This window comes from Neoarius graeffei, chromosome 7, assembly GCF_027579695.1.
Source record: "Neoarius graeffei isolate fNeoGra1 chromosome 7, fNeoGra1.pri, whole genome shotgun sequence".
Classification (NCBI taxonomy): domain Eukaryota; kingdom Metazoa; phylum Chordata; class Actinopteri; order Siluriformes; family Ariidae; genus Neoarius; species Neoarius graeffei.
The window spans coordinates 38,500,274-38,523,463 of NC_083575.1; the positions used below are offsets into that span (position 1 = coordinate 38,500,274).

At 41.5% G+C, this 23,190-nt stretch overlaps 1 protein-coding gene across 1 annotated transcript in view; it reads left to right on the plus strand.

Annotated features, from left to right (window-relative positions):
• si:ch73-105b23.6 (mucin-like protein) overlaps positions 1-23,190 on the plus strand; it is a 40,736-nt gene that overhangs the window by 11,546 nt on the left and 6,000 nt on the right. The window contains exons 2-20 of the mRNA XM_060925598.1: positions 984-3,065; positions 3,319-3,441; positions 5,924-6,057; positions 6,191-6,358; positions 6,611-6,790; positions 7,023-7,623; positions 8,747-8,896; positions 10,070-10,284; positions 10,497-10,572; positions 10,974-11,261; positions 12,362-12,598; positions 16,468-16,620; positions 17,456-17,634; positions 17,769-17,961; positions 19,209-19,328; positions 19,409-19,528; positions 19,640-19,660; positions 20,868-20,935; positions 21,200-21,389. Of these exons, the coding sequence (XP_060781581.1) occupies positions 1,151-3,065; positions 3,319-3,441; positions 5,924-6,057; positions 6,191-6,358; positions 6,611-6,790; positions 7,023-7,623; positions 8,747-8,896; positions 10,070-10,284; positions 10,497-10,572; positions 10,974-11,261; positions 12,362-12,598; positions 16,468-16,620; positions 17,456-17,634; positions 17,769-17,961; positions 19,209-19,328; positions 19,409-19,528; positions 19,640-19,660; positions 20,868-20,935; positions 21,200-21,389 (5,131 nt within the window). The 5' untranslated portion in view covers positions 984-1,150. The remainder of the gene's footprint in view (positions 1-983; positions 3,066-3,318; positions 3,442-5,923; positions 6,058-6,190; positions 6,359-6,610; positions 6,791-7,022; positions 7,624-8,746; positions 8,897-10,069; positions 10,285-10,496; positions 10,573-10,973; positions 11,262-12,361; positions 12,599-16,467; positions 16,621-17,455; positions 17,635-17,768; positions 17,962-19,208; positions 19,329-19,408; positions 19,529-19,639; positions 19,661-20,867; positions 20,936-21,199; positions 21,390-23,190) is intronic.

Below are 23,190 nucleotides of genomic sequence, written 5' to 3' on the forward strand. Positions count from 1 at the left end.
ATTGGACAACGTCACTGTGACATCCACCTTCCTGATTCGCTGGCGTTGGGATCACACACACAGCGGCTCAGTCCCGAATCACTGCTCGTGCGCTTCACTCGCGCGCTCTGTGAGCTGCGCAGGGCCGGAGTGCGCACTCTCCAGAGGGCACTCGCTGTTCAGGGTGGAGTGATTTGGAGCACAGTAGGAAGCGCTGAGCTGCACTGAGGTTTATTTACACATTTCAACTTATTTACCTCCTTCAGGCGCTTAAACTCAGTGAGAACATGAACATCACAGCCAGGTGTGTTTATCTGCTGGAGAAGGTGTTCGCTTGCCATCCTTCCACTTGCAAGTGGTGAGTGACTTGCGCATGCCCGATATGCACTGGGATCATGTGACGTGCCGTCTAATTAGTCATGTGATTAGTGTATCCGTGTATTGGAGTTGCTGTGTGCACGCGAATCGTGTATTGGCGTTGCTGTGTGCACGCGAATCGTTTTAAAAACGTTAATCTGATGATCCGCTGATACGGTCTAATGTAAACACCACCTTAAATTGCTCAATATTCAAATACACTCAGATATTAATGAGCTATATAAAAAATAATAGCACTACTATGCTGTCATGCTTGGAAACCTTAGAAAATGAAAGTTGTGTCATATTTTTAAGCAAAGAAACTCACAAGATAAAATATCATAATCTTATCACAAATTTAAAGTATATTGTCATATACTAGTGCTATAGACTGTCAATAGAATGGCACTTGGGAATCAGCCACAGGGGGAAAAAAACTGTAGCGAGAAGAACACAGACAAGCATATCAAAGTAAAATACATTCCTTTACTAAAGTATAATCTTTTACAAATTTATTTAAGCAAGAGTACATTGTAAAATGTAAGTGTAAATGCAGTTTTTACAATCCAGCTCTGCATTGCTTTGTGTTTTTTATTTTCTGTTATCAATATAATCATCTGCAGTTACCCGTATTTCCTTTTTCATAGCTGCAAATCTCAGTGACTGTGAAGGAATAGGAAAGGTGTGCCATGTCCATGCAGACTGTGCCAAAACACGTAACAACTTCACTTGTGTTTGCCTGCCTGGATACAATGGCAATGGACTACAGTGTGACGACATAGATGAATGCACTGTTGGTATTCACAGCTGCCACATGCAAGCGCACTGTCAGAACACACCTGGCAGCTACAGCTGTGTGTGCCTGGATGGATATTCTGGAGATGGCTTTAAGTGTGTGGATATTAATGAGTGTCAAACAGGAAATGGTGGCTGCCACACTGATGCAATCTGCACCAATACGAATGGAGGGCGAACTTGCCAGTGTAAGCGTGGTTTCACTGGAAATGGATTTCAGTGCACTGATGATAATGAATGCACTCAGCCAGGAATCTGCCACTGGAATGCCATCTGCACCAACATCCCTGGTTCATACATATGCTCATGTAAATCTGGATATAAAGGCAATGGTAACTATCTTTGCCTAGATACAGATGAGTGTTCAGAAACTCCAGGCGTGTGCCCTGCCTATTTTGGTTTCACAGGCTGCAAGAATCTACCAGGAACCTACCAATGCCTTTGCAGCAATGGCTACCAGAGCAATGGGAAAACATGTGAAGACATTAACGAATGTGTAGACAGTAGCTGTAGTAGATTCTCTAAATGTGTGAACACTCCTGGTTCTTATCAGTGCATTTGCCAGGAAGGTTTCACTGGGAACGGCATTACTTGCGTGGATGTCAATGAATGCAGTGGGAAGAATCTCTGTGACCCAAACGCACTGTGCATCAATCTGCTTGGCAGCTATGAGTGCTCATGTCGCACTGGATTCCTTGGAGAAGGGTTCCAGTGTACCGACATTAATGAGTGTAAAGTAAATAATATATGCCCAGTTGATGCAACTTGCATCAACACTGCAGGTTCATTCTACTGTGATTGTGATCAAGGCTATATTTTCAATGAAACACAATGTCAGGATCTGGATGAATGCGCAGTAGGACGCTGTAGCCCACATGCTTCATGCACAAATTTTCCTGGCTCATTCACATGTGCATGTCTCCCTGGTTTTGCTGGTGATGGTTTAGTCTGTGCAGATGTCAACGAGTGTGCTATGTCCCAGAAATGCCCCTCCTATAGCCTCTGCACCAACTTGCCTGGGAGTTACAACTGCAGTTGCATGATGGGCTACACAGGTGATGGCCTGACGCTGTGTTCAGACATAGATGAGTGCCGAACGAACAATGGTGGGTGCAGTGCCAAAGCCACATGTGTAAACAGCATGGGGTCCTTCTCCTGTCTCTGTCCCTCAGGGTTTAACCTAGTCAACAGCACCATATGCCAGGACATAGATGAATGCCAGGTACTGGAAAAGCCTTGTAAGACTAATGAGAAATGTTTCAATAAAGAGGGTTCTTATGAGTGCTCCTGCCAGATAGGGTTTACTCGTCCCAGTAAGAATACAGATTGTTCTGATATCGATGAGTGTCTAATATATCAGTCATGTCACCCCAATGCTACTTGTGTCAACTCGGTTGGTTCTTTCATGTGCATCTGTAAAAATGGCTTCAGTGGAAATGGTACTTATTGTGAGGATGTGAATGAATGTGCAGCAGAAGGGACGTGTCACCCACAAGCTCTGTGCCAAAACTTCCCGGGTGACTTCTCCTGCCAATGCCAAAAGGGCTTTGAAGGAAATGGCTTCACTTGCTTGGACCTGGATGAATGTGGGCTATCAAACACTACCTGCCCTGCTAACTCAGTGTGCATTAATTCACCAGGAACGTATGTGTGCTCTTGTATGAATGGTACATTAGTATATAATAACACCTGTGCTCCACCTAGCAAACGGTGTAGCCCTCCTTGCCATTCATTTGGGCTCTGCCACCCTTCACCTTTGGGATATCAATGTGTATGTGACGTCGGGTTCAAGGGGAATGGATTCGTCTGTTCAGACATTGATGAGTGTCAGCAGAATGTGTGTCTCAGGAATGAGACTGAGTGTGTAAACAGTCCAGGCTCATTCTCCTGCATCTGCAAAACGGGTTATTCTCAAAATGGAACAGAATGCATGGGTAACTATTGACTTTAATCTGTAAACATTCTATATTTGTCACAAACTTGAATTTAACCATGCTAATCAGTTAGGGTCTTTAATAATATTTGTACATTTATTCCATATTATGTTACATATTATGGTACAGAATTATTTATTATTAATTACATGAGGCTTAAATATTTGGGGTCTCCAGACCATGAAACATCATGAAATAAACTCCTGATATAGTTAGTTTCCTTTCATTATATTGTGTCTCCTGTGCTCTCAAGATGAGGATGAGTGTACTTCTGGAAAGGCTGAGTGCAGTGAGTTTGCACAGTGTGTCAATACTGTTGGGAGTCACCTGTGCGTCTGTCTCAGTGGCTTCACTGGAAATGGAAAAAGCTGCTCTGGTAAGTCAAAATTCTCTACCCATACATCTTTGTGTTGCACCTTTGTCTGGCGTCTCGTTTTTTTAGAATCTTAAGCCTGTTTCCTTGACCCTGTCCATTTTGGATGACTTCTAGACATTGATGAGTGCCAGTCTCAAAATGGAGGGTGCCATCCCTATGCAAGTTGCACTAACACTCCTGGATCCTACAAGTGCATTTGCCCACAGGGTATGCCTGGGTCAGGATTTGATTGCGTGGATGTGGACGAGTGTTTGGAGAATTCAACCTTGCACCACAAATGCAGTCATCTTGCTTTATGCAACAACACGGTAGGCTCCTATGTCTGCCACTGCCTGGAGGGATACCATGGTGATGGCTTTACCTGTGCAGATGTGGATGAGTGTCTGCTACCTTCACACTGTGGCAGCAACATGAGTTGCCAAAACACACCTGGGGCATACACTTGTACTTGCATTTTGGGTATGATCTATGATTCTGGCACCTGTGTGAGTGAGAGAGAATGTGTGAACAGCACCCGTGACTGCAGTACACATGCTGAGTGCAATGCAATACTGGGGTCGTACTACTGCTCTTGTGGAAAAGGCTTTGATGGAAATGGAATGGAGTGCTGGGATGTGGATGAATGCAGCTGGACAGAGAGGCAAACATGCCCACAATTTTCCTACTGCTTCAACACAGAAGGCTCATACTACTGTGACTGCTGGAAAGGTTATCAGAACAATGGCACACACTGCAAGGACATAAATGAGTGTGAGATGGGAAATTTTACCTGCCCTGACAATAGCAGTTGCATCAATACAGAAGGGGGATATGACTGTCCGTGCAGTGTTGGCTTTGTTGCCAACAACTCCCTATGTTTAGACATTGATGAGTGTGCCACAAGGCCAACACTGTGTCCTAATTCATCTGATTGCAAAAACACAGTTGGTTCCTATTTCTGTGAGTGTTGGGATGGGTACTCAGATAATGGAACACACTGCAGAGACATGAATGAATGTCTGGACAACTCTACATGCCCAGAACACAGTACTTGTGTCAACATGGCGGGTGGATTTCTCTGCCAGTGTCAGGTTGGGTTCTTGAATAACAGCTCAAACACTACCTACTGTAAGGATATCGATGAATGTTCAGCCACGGGGCCGCTGTGCACTAATGGAACCTGCATTAACACTGCTGGTTCATTCTACTGTGTGTGCAATAAAGGATTTTGGAGCAATGTAACGGAGTGCCTTGATATAGATGAGTGCTTGCCATCCCAGAATGGTTCAATATGCCAGGCTCACTCCACTTGTGTGAATGTTCCAGGCTCATATGAATGTAAGTGCAATATGGGCTTTGTGCTGAATGGTACAATGTGTCAAGACATTGATGAATGCAAGAAAAATACAAGTTTTTGCATTGAAAATTCACAGTGTGTAAACACTCAAGGCTCCTTTTCATGTCCATGTTTGTCTGGCTACAAAACTCAGGGGCCAAACTGCACCGACATTGATGAGTGTATGCTCACTAACTCCTGCCGTCCAGACCAGGTTTGCACCAATTTGCAGGGTTCATACCAATGCTCTTGTGCCAGGGGGTACCAGGAGGAGAATGGAACCTGCACAGACACAGATGAATGTCAGAATGCCACAGCAGTTTGTCACAGTCTGGCTCGGTGCTGGAATAATGTCGGGTCTTTCTCCTGCCACTGCCCCTTGGGTTATTCTGGGGATGGGACACAATGTAAGGACATCAATGAATGTTCTTTAGGCACCTCTCCTTGCCACACACAAGGCAAATGCCTCAATACACCAGGATCGTACCTATGTGTGTGTCCTCCAGGTCTGTTAGCTCTTGGACCAGTGTGTGCGGACCTAAACGAGTGTCAGCAGAATCGAGGCGGGTGCCATCCTGCTGCTATATGCCAAAACTCTATCGCTGGTTTTCAGTGCCAGTGTGTTAATGGTTGGGATTCGACAGCTCAGAAGGGGAGTGGATCATATGGATGCATCGACAGAAATGAATGTCTGTCAACCACTGCCTGCTATGGAAACATAACCTGCAGAAATTTGATTGGATCATTCAGTTGCATCTGCCCTGATGATAATTCCAACTGTCAACTGACAACACAACTTGGTTAGACTTTACAATATTGCGCAACACAAAATCGTTTAGTATTTGATGTGTCTGTTACCTTTAAATACTGCAGTGACATGTAATCTGTAACCTGCTCCAAACTTGCTTTGTTGGGATCTTTGAAAGAGGTTTGTCAGCTTTTGTTACCTTGTAATTTAAGTGAACCATGAAAGTAAATATTTTAAAATATTTTCTTTTGAAAGGTTTCCCTAAAAGTGTAGATATGTTAGCAAAATACATGTGGATAGGAAAGCACTTGAAGTAATTCCCTCTCTCTCTCTCTCTCTCTCTCTCTCTCTCTCTCTCTCTATATATATATATATATATATATATATATATATATATATATATATATATATGTCCACAGAGAATGTACTGTACCCTTATGGACTTGAGGCTGGTGATGTGAGGTTACCAATGTCAAAAGCAGATGGAAACTCTCCATACTTTACTCCTCTTGTAGGGTTTTCATTCATGGGCAAGCTCTATGAAAGATTATTTGTAAGTATGCAGGTCTCAAAAGTTAACTTTATTCCAACAATTAGATAATATGGGATTTATTAAAGCAAGTGTTTGTGAATTATAGTGACCAAGAACAAGTTTTTAAGCAGAACACTCAGACAGGTTTACTTAGTTTTCAGACAATGGCCTGGTTCAGTTCCAGACGGTCAACACGAATGAGAAGCTCCTTCTTCCTAATCCATTCCCCAAAGGATTTAGTGGTAATGAAAGCATGGCCATGTTAGCTGTGTTCTGGGATGATGCTGACCTCACATTAGGAGCTGGAAAACTATTCTACAAGGTTAGCAACAGAAGTTTTGCATAAGTTCATGAAGTCTGCTTTTCGTTATCATGTTTGTGTTTGATATATTGTCAGATGCTATATGTGTATTGCTTATCTGAACTGTGAAAGGGGATAAAAAACTGCATTAGGCTGACCCCAGTTTTTTTCCCAATTAACCTAATTGAAGATGTGTTTTGCAGCTATCATGTTGTCTTTATCTTGCATATAAACAAGTCTGCTCTCACCTGATCAATTTTTCCTCTCGAATAGGAATATCATCAGTTGAACATGTCAGATGTTTATTCTCAAATAGTCTTTAACCGCACACGTAAAGATGTGACTCAGTTTGAGGTAAAAAGGGGGAAACCTTCATTCACTCCCACATGGATTCTAAAAATCACATGGGACCATGTCCTGCCCATCTCCTACCAGAAAATCAACTTATCTGAGGTAAACAAGAGACTGTCCTTAAAATGTACAGTACATTACAAGTGTGTTTCATGAAAGGGTCCATTTTTAGACATTTTTATGTGGTGAAAACTTTGGCTTAATATGTAGTAGACTGTTTTTCACACGCTAAACAATATGGAATATTTTCGTGTAGATACAGTAGCGTGATCCTACATTGTGCACATGCAGACTGAGAAACATCTCTTACGTTAATTTCAATGTTACTCCATAGACAAACACATTCCAAGCTATCCTGACCACGGACGGTATTCGCTCTTTTGCCTTACTCCACTACGGCGACATGAGCTGGGGTCCAGGACAGAGGATTTACCACAACGCTCTGATAGGCTTCACTGATGGCATCGGCTCCTTCCACAATGAGATTCCCAACCCACCCAGCAATTTGTTTGGCCCAGGTGGTCGTTATCGACCCCAGAGCATTGTGGGCAACACAGGTCATTTGGGGAAGCTTTTGTATGACCTGACTGGAGTCACAGTGGTCAGCTCAGATCCTCAGATGCAGTGTCAGGTATGGGCTCTGAAGGAGCCAGAACCCAAAGAGTGGACACTAGGGCTGACACCATGCCCTTGTACTCGTATCCAGGCACTAGATGACCTGGCATTTGGTCCCGAGACCTTGCCAGAGGAGAATGGCACATATGTGCAGAAGCTGCGGAGTCTCCGCTGGGGTGGAACTGCAGGTCAAGTGTTTCAGTCAGTGCTCTTCAACAAACAAAATGCAGGAAAGAGGTGTGTGTATGATCCCCAAGGCCCTCTGCTGGCTGGCTACAGTGAGCGCTATTTTACCAATGACAGGATACAAGAGCACATTGGTAAAACATCTTCTCTTTTTTTCATTTTATATATATATATATATATATATATATATATATATATATATATATATATATATATATATATATATATATATATATATATATATATATATATTTTTTTTTTTTTTTTTTCTGATTCTTTAACATATTTTGGAAAGTGAGAAATCAAAATATTCCATTTATCATTTCAGTTGCCATAGGATATTTCTGTGGCCACTGAAATATTCTTTTTCAAATACAGAAAAAGTTGTGATAGTATGTTGAAATTGAAATTGAAAACAATGATTTGTATATAATCTTTGACCTGTATTGCACTCAGAACAATACAACAAGATGGGACAGGCACCCTCTTCTTCTGCAACTGTGCCTTTGTAATGTAAATGAGGACAGAGAAGTCAATGGCACTTCTGGACACAGTTAATATAAGGCTTCCTTTTTGCACAGTAAAGTGTTAACTGGCATTTGTGAATGTAACTCTTTACTGTAGTGCTCGATAAAAGTTTGCCAAAGTAATCCGAGTTCTTGATGCAGTGCTGTCTAAGAGATCAGAGATCACGGATGTTCAGCTTTGGCTTGTGCCCTTGCCCTTTATGCACCGAAATTCCTTCAGATTCCTTGAATCACTTAATGATATTGTACACCATAGAGGGTGAAAGATCCAAATCTCTTCCTATATTTCTTTGAGGAATATTGTTTTTAAACATTTCAATCATTTTCTCGTGCATTTGTTAACAAATTGGAGATCCACAGCCCATCTTTGCTCCGCAAAGACTAGGCCTTTCCTAGATCCTGATTTTGTACCAAATCATGATTACAATCACCTGTTGACATCACCTGTTTCAAATCACATTATTATTTAATTGTTTTACCTCATTACTAGCCCTAAATTGCCCCATCCCAACTTTTTTGGAATGTGTTGCAGGCCTGAAATGCAGGAATGGATGTATATTAACAAATGAAATGATGTTGACCAGACAAAACATGGAATATCTTGGGTTCATACTGTCTGCTTTTTTAAATTTGGGTTTTCCATACCGTCCTGACTTTTTCTGATTTGAGGTTGTATATAGAATGTCTGTATCTGTTAACGGTTGTAATATTGTCTCTTTTTTGTCTCCAGATAAGGATCTCGTACCCTTCCAGTGGTGCTGTGTCCAGTCTTCTTTTTGCCATCTTTACCTGGCTAAGAGGCCACTAGACCGGTGTCAGGGCTATGGCTGGACTCGTTTAGACCCCAGCATTCCAGAAAGCACAGGAGCACCTGGCCTTGGTGAGATGTATTGGTGCATTAAAACAAACATTTAACATTAAATGACATTATTCATTTAAATAAGCAATTTTCATTTCTCTAACATTAAATAACACAGAAGTTGTTCTCATATACAGAACATTCAAGTTTGGAGACGGTCACAGACCTGACTGAAATGTGTAGTTTCCATAATCTGAACAACATTTTGATCTAAGACATAAAGTTTCTTTCTGAAACAAATTAAGATGTTTTGTGGTGACTTGGACTGTAGAAGAAAGAAAAGCAACTAAAAAGTGTGCATATCTCTGGACTTCTTTATGACTGTTGGAATAGCATTCAAAGTGCCTACATCATTAATCCAAGAAGGCCAAGTGTGTTTAAATCGGTTATCCTTATAAAAGATAGTTAGTTTTACACTTTTGTCCACTACCTAATGTGTACGTTGTTTTACTATTCTATGTTTCAATAATTCTGAAATACAGGGTGTTTCCAAAAATTTGATATCATTTCACAATCTAATAACTTTGCCAATTCTTGTTCAATTGACCTAAATTTTAACAGCATGTGTGGAAACAGGTCAAAATTTTATGTTTAATGTTTTTTGTTTTTATCTTTTTAGGTATAGAAATGCCATTCACTGGAAAAGAAAAGGCGTTTTGTATGTTAGAGTACGCTCGAACACAGTCGAGCAAGACTGTGCTGCATTTATGAGAGAATTCTCTAAAAAATACACCAACTGCAATGCAGATTTGGACACGGCACAAAAATTTTCAAAGAGGAAGGCTGTCTGTGTGCCGTGTCTCAGGCGGTGCGCATATTGAAAATTTGCGAAATCGTTCATAGAATCCACACACCTTTGAATTTCTCATTCAAATTTTGAGGAATAAATCTTATATTGCTCAACATTAAGCCTGTTCAGTTTCATTTGCCTAGACTGTGTAGTTTCTGGGATATTTACATCTCAAATAATATCACATTTTTTGAAACACCCTGTATATCACAAACAATTTCAGACTTTTGACTGGTACTGTATACTAGATAATCTTATAAATATTTGCTGCAGATTTCATCTGTCTTTAAAACCCTTTCATCTATCTTGAAAATTAAGTGTGTTAAAACTTTATTTTTTTAATTTATACATCATATATTGATTGTAACTTTAAATGTACCCATACACTCTTTGCTTCCATGCAGGGTTGGCATACGGAAGCCTCCACTTTGTTACCTTCGATGGAACAAACTACACCTTCAAAGCCATAGGAGTGTTTGTAATCGTGCGTCTTTCCTCCAGTAAAGGCTCCAATGTCTTCACTCTGCAGGGAGAGACAGGGGTGCTTGAGAATAATGGGCAGCCCAGTCAAGTTCCAGCTTTAGTACGCTTAGCTGCATATCACCAGGCCTTCGGCAAGGTTCAAATCATATTCTTGAATGATGTAATCAGCTTTGTGCGTGTATAGATTCAGAATTAAGCTGTCTCTTTAACATGCAAATAAGAAAAAAAACATGGGTTAGTGCCTCAATAATTTAATTCTTCAGCTGTATACTCTGTAGCTCTACCAACTACCCACATTTGCATGCCTCTGTGCTGCTATGCAAAGCTTGTGAATGTGTTTTGCTGCAGGTGGAATGGCGAATCTCTGTGTCTGAAGAGAAGCTTGTTGTACTCATCAATGATGTGGCGTTTCCTGTTTTTCCAGGTTTGTACAACAGACACAGAGCTGGATTTAAATTATGTTCTCAGTTCCAGTGCCTATTTAAATCTAGCATCAAGGAGTTTAAAAAAATCACAGTAATTACTGACATGTGTAATCACTCATTCATTTATTCATCTTCAGTAAGTGTGTTATTCTGGTCAGTGTTGCGGTAGATCCAGAGCCCATCTTGGGAACATGCTGCATCACCTGTGTAAATCTAGTGCTTAGAACCTTGCAGATTCAATTGTGTCACTCCAATCTAAATGAAAGACATGCAAGACATTCATAGACATGCTAATGCGTTTCACTGTGCAGTTAGCAAATCTGCTGTGCAGATACTAAATCTGCCTTGCATATGAAAAAGAGAAAATGTTTAACTCGAGCACCTCTTGCTGTTCTGACAGGTGTAGTACATTTTGTACAACAAGGCTTTGCATTGCGCTGTCCCTCTGTGCAGCGCTGTACAGCCGTCTGTGAAGGAGGATTGAAAGTGTCTGTGTGGATGGCAGACGCCAGGAGACTCTCTACTCTGGTGGAGGTCCCACAAAGCTTTTTCAACCGCACAGTGGGCCTCCTGGGCCTCTGGAGCTCTGACACTTCTGATGACTTTCTCCTCTCCAATGGACACTTGCTGTCTTCACCTGACAACAACCCCCCCTCTGAGAACAGACTTCTGCTCTTCGGCCAGTCATGTGTGTGGATCTTATTATAGCTTAAGTAACGAGAAGTGCATGTAGGAAACAGTTTATAGTCTCTTTCCAGCTTGTGCATACTTTGCTGTTAGTTCTTAAGTGCAGAGGTAATTTATATGCTAAATAAATTTTCCAACATTAGCGACTAACCTTCTATCAGTATTTAAAATAAATAAATTACATTTAATTCACTGAAATCTACCACACATTTGTACACATGCTTTACATTAGTAGGATCTACAAACATATGAAAAGGTTTTGTGACTCTAGGACTATAAATAGTATTTATATTACTAATAATTGAGATGAAATGTGAGTGGTTGTCTGTGTCTATGTGTCAGCCCTGCGATGACCTGGTGACTTGTCCAGGGTGTACCCCACCTCTCGCCCATAGTCAGCTGGGATAGGCTCCAGCTTGCCTGCGACCCTGTAGGACAGGATAAGCAGCTACAGATAATGGATGGATGGATAATTGAGATGAAGATATCCATCCATCCATTATCTCTAGCCGCTTTATCCTGTTCTACAGGGTCGCGGGCAAGCTGGAGCCTATCCCGGCTGACTATGGGCGAGAGGCGGGGTACACCCTGGACAAGTCGCCAGGTCATCACAGGGCTGACACATAGACACAGACAACCATTCACACTCACATTCACACGTACGGTCAATTTAGAGTCACCAGTTAACCTAACCTGCATGTCTTTGGACTGTGGGGGAAACCGGAGCACCCGGAGGAAACCCACGCGGACACGGGGAGAACATGCAAACTCTGCACAGAAAGGCCCTTGTCGGCCGTTGGGCTCGAACCCGGACCTTTTTGCTGTGAGGCGACAGTGCTAACCACTACACCACCATGCCGCCCCGAGATGAGATATACAAAATACAATTTCTCACTTTGCAATAAAACAATAACAAATGGCAGATGAGTTAAAACGACGTCCATATCTGATAATCAACATAAATGGGTTAACACTGAAAAGGTTCATCTGTATTGTGAATCTAGCTGCTATATTAATACATCCTGTTATGGAGACAGCAGCTTCATCATTTTTTATGAGTGTTGTGTTTACCCACTGTTACCATGTCCTTCTATCCCACAGGGGCCGTCCCTCTTCCAGAGAGGCTTCTATTCACTACTCCACCCCTTACACCCTTTCAAGCTGTGAGCACAGAGGAATTGATGGTATCAGTTAGCCCAGACACACTGGCCAGACTTCAGGAGACGTGCCAAAGCAGCATGCAATGTGTACATGACAGCCTAGCCACAAACAACACCGATCTGGGCCTACAGAGCCTGCAGGATCAAAAGCTAATCTACAAGCTCGCTGTTACCTTTGGTGAGAACTAATGATCCTAATCAAACAAATGTGGTCATGTGATAATATCCAAAATCCTGACAAGTACCAAAAGTTTCATCTCATTCTCCTGATTTGATTATTCTTGTAAAATATGTCGGTATTGTCTGAGTTCAAGTGAGGCTGGAATGTTACATTTCACTCTCAACACTGTTAAAGTCGTCAAGATTACTCTGGCTTGCATAAATAATCATTCACTTTAACTTTTGTACATTTAGTAGTGTTACAACCTGGAACTGAAATGGATTTAGTTGGGATAATATGACATGAATTAACACGATATAACTCCTACACTGCAAAAAATGATCTCTTGTTGAGAGAAAATATCTTTAATATGGGTGAAGTTATCTATTATTTCTTATTAGAAGTTTACTAGAACTCAAATATAAGATTATTTAGCTTACTTTGAGACGCTTTTACTAATTTCAAGCCTTAACTTTTCTTATTCTATTGGCAGATAATTTTGCTCATTTTAAGCATTCAGTTCTAGAAAGAAGCAAAATTATCTGCCAGTAGAATAAGAAAATTTAAGGCTTGAAATTAGTAAAAGTGTCTCAAAGTAAGCTAAATAATCTTATATTTGAGTTCTAGTAAACTTCTAATCAGAAATAATAGATAAATTCACCCATATTAAAGATATTTTCTCTCAACAAGAGATCATTTTTTGCAGTGTAATCTACATAAAATAGCGCCCAAACAGCTCATAATACTTTCCAGAACTTTATCCAGGCTTGGTTTTAATGGGTCTTTTGTTTTCATCATGTTGTTTGTTTAAGTGTGTTCCTTAACAACTTTGGCGTCTTCCAGGAACAGATCTATTTATTTTGCGATCATGTGACACTATAATTGCGCGCAGGTCAACACCATTCCACTAATTACATGATTTGTAAAGGCAAATAGTTGCACCAGAACTAATTTAGAGGTTTCACATCCACAGGTGTGAATACGTATGCAATCACAACTTTTTTAAGTGATTTTTATTTGTAAACAATGTTGAAAATTATATTCATTTCCCCCACTTCATAATTATGGGCTATTTTGTATAGATTTGTGATATATAATACCAGTCACACTGTATCATGTGTAAAAGCTTAAAGGGATGAATGCTTGTGCAAGCCACTGTCTGTGTCTGTTGCCGTAATTCTAGTAGACATGTGATATTGGTAATACGTTAGTTGAAGAGAAATTGGGATATTCCTGGGATAGGCTCTAGATTTACTACGATTCTGACCAGGATAAAGTGGTTACTAAAGATGATGAATGAAAGAATGAACAAACAAATGGGCAAACGAACATATTTTACTGATATACAGTTGTGGTCAGAAGTTTACATACAGTGACATGAATGTCATCTTGGATATGAATGTCATGGCAATATTTGGGCTTTCAGTAATTTCTTTGAACTGTTTTTTTTCTATAGCAGAATGATTGTACAGCATACATCCTTAATTAAAAAACACTAGAATTTGGTGCACAAGTTTTAATTTTCTTTGGGCTTTCTGAAATCAACACAGGGTCAAAATTATACATACAGGGTCAAAAATTTACATATGCTCACTTAGATTATTAATTCAGAGGTGCTAAAACTTCCAAAATGTCTCTTATCTTGCCAAGGCCAAGGTCTCTTAACTTCCTGTTAGTGATCATGATTGACTACAGCTGGTAGCTTCTCTGTGCCTTCATAAAAAGGGTTTGTTTACAGCACTCATTGGATTGACCAACACACAGTAAAATGGGAAAGTTCAAGGAGCTCAGTGCAGATTTGAGAAAGAGGATCACAAATGTACACAACTCTGGAATGTCTCTTGGAGCCATTTCTAAACACCTGCAAATTCCAAGATCAGTTCAAACAACTGTATCCAAGTTATTGTGAGGTGTAGTCACTTTGCCAAGCCACTTTGCTTCAAGAAAACCCAAACTGTCACCCTCAGCTGAAAGGAAATTGGTTTGGATGGTCAGGAACAACCTGGGAACCACCATGGCACAGCCCTGCCATGAACTGGAAGCTGATGGATCGCTGTCTACAGTTCAGATCACCATGGACTAAGAGGCTGCTATCCAAGAAATAACCCCCTGCTCCAAAATTGACACCTTCAAGCTTAACTAAAGTTTGAAGCTGACCACACAGACAAAGAAAAAAGCCTTCTGGAGGATAGCTGTATGGTCAGATGAGACAAAGATTGAGTTGTTTGGCCACAATGAGCACCATGTACAGAGGGACACTGTACCAGCTGGTGGTGGTGGTAGGATCATCATGCTCTGGGGCAGTTTTGCTGCCAGTGGAACTGGTTCATTGCACAAAGTGGATGGAATAATAAAAAAGGAGGACTACCTCAGAATTCGTCAGCATAAACCATCAGGAACTTGAACACAACTTGGGACTTGGGAGTTACTACAGGACAATGAACCCAAACATGCATCAGAGCTGGTTGTGGAGGATAAAGCAGGCTAACATTAAGCTTCAAACAAGCCCTGACTTCAACCTGATTGAAAATATATGGACCGTGCTTAGAAGTCGAGTCCATGCCAAGAAAGAAAAAATTAATTGAACTCTACCAATTCTACCATGAAAAGTTACGAAATATCCAACCAGAATTCTGCCAGAAGCTTGTTCATGGTAAACAAAAATGTTTGGTCAAGGTGAATCTTGTGAAGAGACATTTTACCCAAATATTAGGTGTACTGTATGTATATTTTTGACCCTGTACGTATAATATTGACCCTGTGTTGATTTCAGAAAACCCAAAGAAAATTAAAACTTGTGCACCAAATTCTAGTGGGTTTTTTTTTATTAAAGATGTATGCTGTACATTCATTCTGCCACAGAAAAAGAACAGTTCAAAGAAATTACTGAAAGCCCAAATATTGCCATGACATTCATATCCAAGATGACATTCATGTGACTGTATGTAAATTTCTGACCACAACTGTATAAACACACTTGTCTGCTGAATGGATGATATCATGTTCTTAAACAAAAGTGGTATGGAGCACTACTATAGTATTTCTACATCTTTGCCTTCTCTGTATATCAGCTGAAGATAAGCTGATAAAAATGTATTGCTAGTAAAGGCAAACAAACTAATTTTAAACTTAGGAAAAGGATAGAAATTCTTAGTCACAATAGTCTTGAAAGGTCTGTCCAGAATGCTAAACGAGACCTCTTCTCTCTTTTGTGTATAAATAAAGCATGATGCAAAGCCTTGTCACGTTGCAAGTTTTGAAATAAAGCTTCCATAAAGATTGCTTTATAAAAGACTTCCTGTGCTTATACATGGATCAAGAATGCCCAATATAAGTACCTTTCAGTTGAAGGGTTACCATGTTGCCATGTTACCATGTGCAATTAAACTAATGCTAACTTAACCAAATCATTCCTTTTAACTGGAATGCCCATGAATGACAGGCATGATCATATTACATTATATTTTAAGCTCTGGCAGCACGGTGGTGTAGTGGTTAGCACTGTCGCCTCACAGCCAGAAGGTTCTGGGTTTGAGCCCAGTGGCAGACAAGGGCCTTTCTGTGTGGAGTTTGCATGTTCTCCCCATGTCTGCATGGGTTTCCTCCAGGTGCTCCAGTTTCCCCCACAGTCCAAAGACATGCAGGTTAGGTTAACTGGTGGCTCTAAATTGACCGTAGTGACTGTGTGGGTGTGAATGGTTGTTTGTCTCTATGTGTCAGCCCTACGATGACTTATCCAGGGTGTACCCTGCCTCTCGCCAATAGTCAGCTGGGATAGGCTCCAGCTTACCCGTGACCCTGCACAGGATAAGTGGTTACAGATAATGGATGGATGGATTTAAAGCTTTGCCTTATTTTTCCTGGCTCACTATGATTATCTGAAACAGGGAACATGCCACCCATTTTGAGTGAACCCACAGTGATCCGCTGTAAGGTGAACATTACAGTGAGAGTGCAGTTTGTAGCACAGGATGCTAACAGAGACTCCATCAGCTTCTCCCTGCTCTATCCACGACCACCTTTGGCCACTATAGGAAGAGGTAAAATTCTCCTAAAGTCACTAATTGCATTCACTTAATTTCAATAAGATAAATGAGCTTTTCATTGTACTATGGATTGAATTGAGAGGTGAGAGAGACTACTGCTATATCTACGTATTATCTCAGAACACTAGGACATGTTTTCCAGTCAATTTTAATTATTATACATACAGGACACTTTTTCGATGGAATAAAAACATGTATTGTATTTCCTTCTAGTGGGTTTCATTCATTTGGTTTGAGAGCATGCAGTATTAATAGCATATCACTTATCCTATGTGTATTACGTTACTCTACCCAATGGAGAATGAGCGTTGAATATGGTTTACAATATTGCATGGTTGTCAAGACAACATGATGTCGCATGTCGGCGACGTAAAACTTCTACATTAGCGAGCAACTGTGACAATTTGTAAACAAACATGGCTGCCAGGTTTGCTTCGTTAAATAAGGAAGATTTTGAGAGAATTTTGAAAGAGAAAGACACGAAAGGAATGTATAATAATAATAATAATAATAATATTATTATTATTATTATTATTGGCTGGCTTTTTTGTGGTATATCAGATATATTCCTTTCAGCTAGCATGATATTGAACTCATCTTCAACTCGTTCGATATCATGCTAGCTGAATGGAATATATCTGATATACCACTCAACGCCAGCCAATATTATTGAAACATTTAGTGATACACCTTCCTTATTGAAAAGGAAGCAGTGAGTTGTAGGCTACATAAAACATTTTATGGCTTTCCTCAGAGAGGTAACATATTTTTATGTGACTTGTTATGTAACTTGATTATCAGTATAACAGTGTTCTTACTCCTCTGGCAGATGATGGAGTTTTAGTGTGGAGACCATTAAATATTCAGCCCGTGCTGCTCACTGTGCAGGTGAGTGACCAAATGTCCAGCTCTGTGCTTATCCCCATTGTGCAGCTCTGCAGCTGTCTGAACGGAGGAACCTGCCAGTACCAGAGTGTGGCAGAGAACCACTTGCAGGGTAAATTCCAGGTAAATACATTCAGTAGATGACTCTGTTAGATATTTAGAAAGTCATCATAGTGTGAGTTCATATCATATCTTGCAGTTTTTGTCCTCCACACACATGCTGCCATTCATCGTCTTCTTAACTCTTATATTCCCAGATTGTAGGGTGTTTGTGTCCACCAGGTTTTGGTGGAAGATACTGTGGGAATAGAACTGATGTGTGTAAAGGCAAGCCTTGTTTCCCTGGAGTGGACTGCTTCAATCAGAGAGAAGGGGACAGTTTTAGCTGTGGAGAATGTCCTCCCCACACTGTCTCTAATGACAAAAGAGGTTATAAATGCTTTGAGAATGGTAAGCGTCATTCACTTTATGATTAAAAATTTATATTAAGAAGTATATTTCATTTAAATTAAACATTGTCCAAAATCAGGGGCGGCACGGTGGTGTAGTGGTTAGCACTGTCGCCTCACAGCAAGAAGGCCCGGGTTCGAGCCCCGTGGCCGGCGAGGGCCTTTCTGTGCGGAGTTTGCATGTTCTCCCCGTGTCTGCGTGGGTTTCCTCCGGGTGCTCCGGTTTCCCCCACAGTCCAAAGACATGCAGGTTAGGTTAACTGGTGGCTCTAAATTGACCGTAGATGTGAATGTGAGTGTGAATGGTTGTCTGTGTCTATTTGTCAGCCCTGTGATGACCTGGCGACTTGTCCAGGGTGTACCCCGCCTTTCGCCCGTAGCCAGCTGGGATAGGCTCCAGCTTGCCTGTGACCCTGTAGAACAGGATAAAGCGGCTAGAGATAATGAGATGAGATGAGATGAGATGAGATGAGATGAGATGAGATGAGAAGTATATTTCATTTAAATTAAACATTGTCCAAAATCAGGGGCGGCACGGTGGTGTAGTGGTTAGCACTGTCGCCTCACAGCAAGAAGGTCTGGGTTCGAGCCCCGTGGCCGGCGAGGGCCTTTCTGTGTGGAGTTTGCATGTTCTCCCCGTGTCTGCGTGGGTTTCCTCCAGGTGCTCCGGTTTCCCCCACAGTCCAAAGACATGCAGGTTAGGTTAACTGGTGGCTCTAAATTGACCGTAGATGTGAGTGTGAATGGTTGTCTGTGTCTATGTGTCAGCCCTGTGATGACCTGGCGACTTGTCCAGGGTGTACCCCGCCTTTCGCCCGTAGTCGGCTGGGATAGGCTCCAGCTTGCCTGCGACCCTGTAGAACAGGATAAAGCGGCTACAGATAATGAGATGAGATGAGATTGTCCAAAATCAATGAATCTTGAAAAGGCTGTGCTGAAGGTAGTGTAAATTGCTTTTCTCTTCCTTTAAGTTCTTTAAGCAAAAAATAATGCATTTTTTATGTTATTTAATGGTGTTGAACTTGTGAGGTTTTATCTATCTAAAACTGCCTATGCATAAAATATCACTTTAATATTGGGCATCTCCATCATTGTACCCATAAATGGCTTCCTGTCTCACCTTCCTTCAGTGAAGGTTTTAAACACATTTTAATGAGCTCCATTTCTTGGCAGCTTGATTTAAGAAAAAAAAAACCTTCACAAGATAGAATTTTATTGTCAACTAATGTTTCTTATTGTTATCAACAGATTTCTGCCTTCCTCCTTTTCGCTTTCCTTGTCATGAGATGGCAGACTGCTACAGTACCGGTTATAACTACACGTGCCACTGTAAGCCTGGCTTTTCTGGTGATGGACGTGAATGCACAGGTATACAGAGACATGACCTCTTACATTGTGCTAAACATTTAAAGACATGCCTGTTGTCATATGATCCCTGCCACACACAGATATAGATGAGTGTCAGAACCCTGAAACCTGCCCTAATGCAAAGTTTGAGTGTGTGAACACACCTGGCTCAGTGTACTGCTCCTGCCGCTATCAGAGATCCCTGGAGTCCAGTGGCTGTGGTGACAAACGTTCTTCTTTTGGATCTGTTGTTTCATGACATTGATAAATGATATATATTTTGTTGCTCAACTCTATTATTGATGTTTAATTTTGGTGCTTTGCATTTTTAGGTGATTCTCCAAATCCTACAGGTAAGGCTAGACTTCTCAAACCTTCTTTCAGCTAGTGCCCTTCTAGTGTAAAAAAAAAAAAATCCATGAACCTTCTATGACTGCAGCATCATTTATTATATGAATACAATAAATTTACATGAATATTAATCACATTAGGCAAATATGTTACATTATATTTATCTATTGGTGCTAATAAAGCTTTTATTCGGGCGGAGGGTGGTGTAGTGGTTAGCACTGTCGCCTCACAGCAAGAAGGTCCTGGGTTCGAGCCCCGTGGCCGGCGAGGGCCTTTCTGTGTGGAGTTTGCATGTTCTCCCCGTGTCCGCATGGGTTTCCTCCGGGTGCTCCGGTTTGCCCCACAGTCCAAAGACATGCAGGTTAGGTTAACTGGTGACTCTAAATTGACCGTAGGTGTGAATGTGAGTGTGAATGGTTGTCTGTGTCTATGTGTCAGCCCTGCGATAACCTGGCGACTTGTCCAGGGTGTACCTTGCCTCTCGCCCATAGTCAGCTGGGCTAGGCTCCAGCTTGCCTGCGACCCTGTAGAACAGGATAAGCGGCTACATATAATGGATGGATGGATGGATATATAGTATATACTATACACCGATCAACCATAAAATTCAAAAAAATGGCAGGTAAAGTGATTTACATTGATTATGTTGTTACAATGGCATCTGTCAAGGGGTGGGATATATTAATCAGCAAGAGAATGGTCGGTTCTTGAAGTTGATGTGTTGAAAGCAGGAAAAATGGGCAAGTGTAAGGATCTGAGTGACTTTGACAAGAGCCAAATTATAATGGCAAGATGACTGGGTCTGAACATCTCCAAAATGGCACATCTTGTGGGATGTTCCTGGTATGCAGTGGTTAGTACCTACCAAAAGTGGTCCAAGGAAGGACAACCGGTGAACCGGCGACAGGGTCACGGGCAGCCAAGGGTCATTGATTCTCATGGGGCACGAAGGCTAGCCCATATGGTCCAATCCCACAGAAGAGCTACTGTAGCACAAACTGCTGAAAAAGTTAATGCTGACACCTTTCTGTTTTAAAAGAAATAAAAACTGTCAATACTATAAGGATTTAAATAGTATTTGATAATGATACCCAGATACTAATCCTGCCAGACTTCTTAGAAGTACATCATAGACCCACCGTAGGCCTTATGGAATACCTGAACAGCAGCTATGTTTTATAGAATATTAAGGTTGCCTCTTGTTTTTAGGGTGGAATATTTTCAATGTCTCCATCACCTGGAGCAGTCAAAAGCCTAGACAACAGCAAGTGAAGCAGGTGAGAGCAGACCTGATGGGTGCAGTACAGCTTGAATTGTGATTCGAGTTTCTGTTGTTCTTGTGCCTTTGGGCTTAGGTTTCCTCTGGACAGAAAGTCAGAATGGACTCTCTGTTCATTGTGTCTAGTTTCATATTTTCATAGCCTAAGTAATCCCAGTGTAGCTTGGCTTGATTTCAGAGCAGCATTATATCTCATTATTGAGGCAACAGCATCTGGAATGAATCATAAAACTAATGACTGCAATAATTAATTCTTCAACAGCTGGAGCAAATCCTTTCAATGGGTTTCCAGAATAAATTCTACAGTGCCAGAATATTGCTGCCGGACTCAGGATCAGAAGAAGGGAATGAGTACAGAATCAATGTGTCCAGTGACACTCCTCATTGGTACATCATGGACTACCTGAGCCGAGTCGGTCACTACTACAGCATTACATCTACCTATGTAGAAGGTAAAAGAGTGGAAACAATGTGTAAGATGGCTTACATGCTGGTTTTATGATTCTGGTCCTTGTAAAGTTAAAAATGATACATTATACAGGGTGTTTCAAAAAAATGTGATCTTATTTGAGACGTAAATATCCCAGAAATTACATAGTCTAGGCCAGGGGTTCCCAAACTTTTCCATGCCAAGGCCCCCCAAACAGCATTAGCTTCTGGCCAGGGACCCCCTTTGCAAACCCACAGACAATGCTACAAAATATGTAAAGAAACATCAACTTTTAGAATGTTTTCTCTTACTTTTATTCAATAGTCAATAATTGTTACATTTGTGGTGGCACAGTGGTGTAGTGGTTAGCGCTGTCGCCTCAGAGCAAGAAGGTTCTGGGTTCGAGCCCCATGGCCGGCAAGGGCCTTTCTGTGCGGAGTTTGCATGTTCTCCCTGTGTCCGTGTGGGTTTCCTCCGGGTGCTCCGGTTTCCCCCACAGTCCAAAGACATGCAGGTTAGGTTAACTGGTGACTCTAAATTGACCGTAGGTGTGAATGGTTGTCTATGTGTTGCCCTGTGATGACCTGGCGACTTGTCCATGGTGTACCCCGCCTTTCGCCCATAGTCAGCTGGGATAGGCTCCAGCTTGCCTGTGACCCTGTAGAACAGGATAAAGCGGCTAGAGATAATGAGATGAGATGTTACATTTGTTTAGCATAAGAATATTATTAACTAGCATGTTTTCAACACAAATATTTTCGCACTGAACAATAAACTGTATAACCTCCTGTAGTACCTGATTCAACTCATTATCCATCCTTTTTGCGACCAGTGCCTCACGATGGAGCATGCAGTGTGTGGCCACTACATGCGGGGCCTTCTGCTTAATGAGAGCGGTCACTCCACTGATCTTCCCGGTCATTGCCGCGGCTCCGTCCGAACATCCCCCCACACAACGGGTCCAGTCCAATCCGTTAGACTTGATGTAATCGTCCAAAACTTGAAAAATGTCTTTCCCAGTAGTTCTTCTTTCAAGTGCTTTACAAAATAGTATTTCCTCCACAAATCTTTCCTGTGAAATAAATCTGATGTACACAAGCAGTTGGGCCTCATTGGATAAATCTGTGCTCTCATCCAGCTGAAGTGCGAAGTATTCGCTGGCTCTCACCTGCTCCAACAGCTGAGCAGATACGTCTTGAGCCATGTCACCAATCCGTCGGCTCACGGTGTTATCAGAGAGTGGGACAGCATAGATTTTTTTGGCAGCATCCTCACCAAGCAATTCTCGGACAATGTCTTTGGTGGCTGGTAAAATCAAATCTTCTCCAATTGAGTGACGTTTTTTAGCATGAGCAATGTGGTACGAGGCTAAAAATTATGCCATCAGGGCCCGCTCGGGGGCAGTAGCTTGCTGGGTGAATGCAGCAGATTGCCTGACCAAATGCTCTTCTTTGCGTCTGAAGAAACCTACTGTTTTTTCAGCATCTGTCAGATGTTTTTGTACCAAGTGACGCTGAAGTTTCGAAGGTTTTAAGCACTCGTTTGACAGGGTCTCCAGACAGAGGACGCATTTCGGGCAATCATGGCCATTTTTCTGTATGGCTGTAAAGCCATACTTAATTTATGCTGCCTCATATTTTCGGATTTTAGTTGGCCAGGACTTCTTAGTTTTTTTCGCAGTAGTGTCCTCCACAGCAGGGCTGTTGGTTTGTTCCTTCGGTCTCTTCTTCAAAAACCTGTCCATTTTGCGCTAGCAATACGCTAGCTTGAGGAGCAAAGCAGCTTGATAAATGGTGCAAACCGCAACGTCACAGGCAATCGGA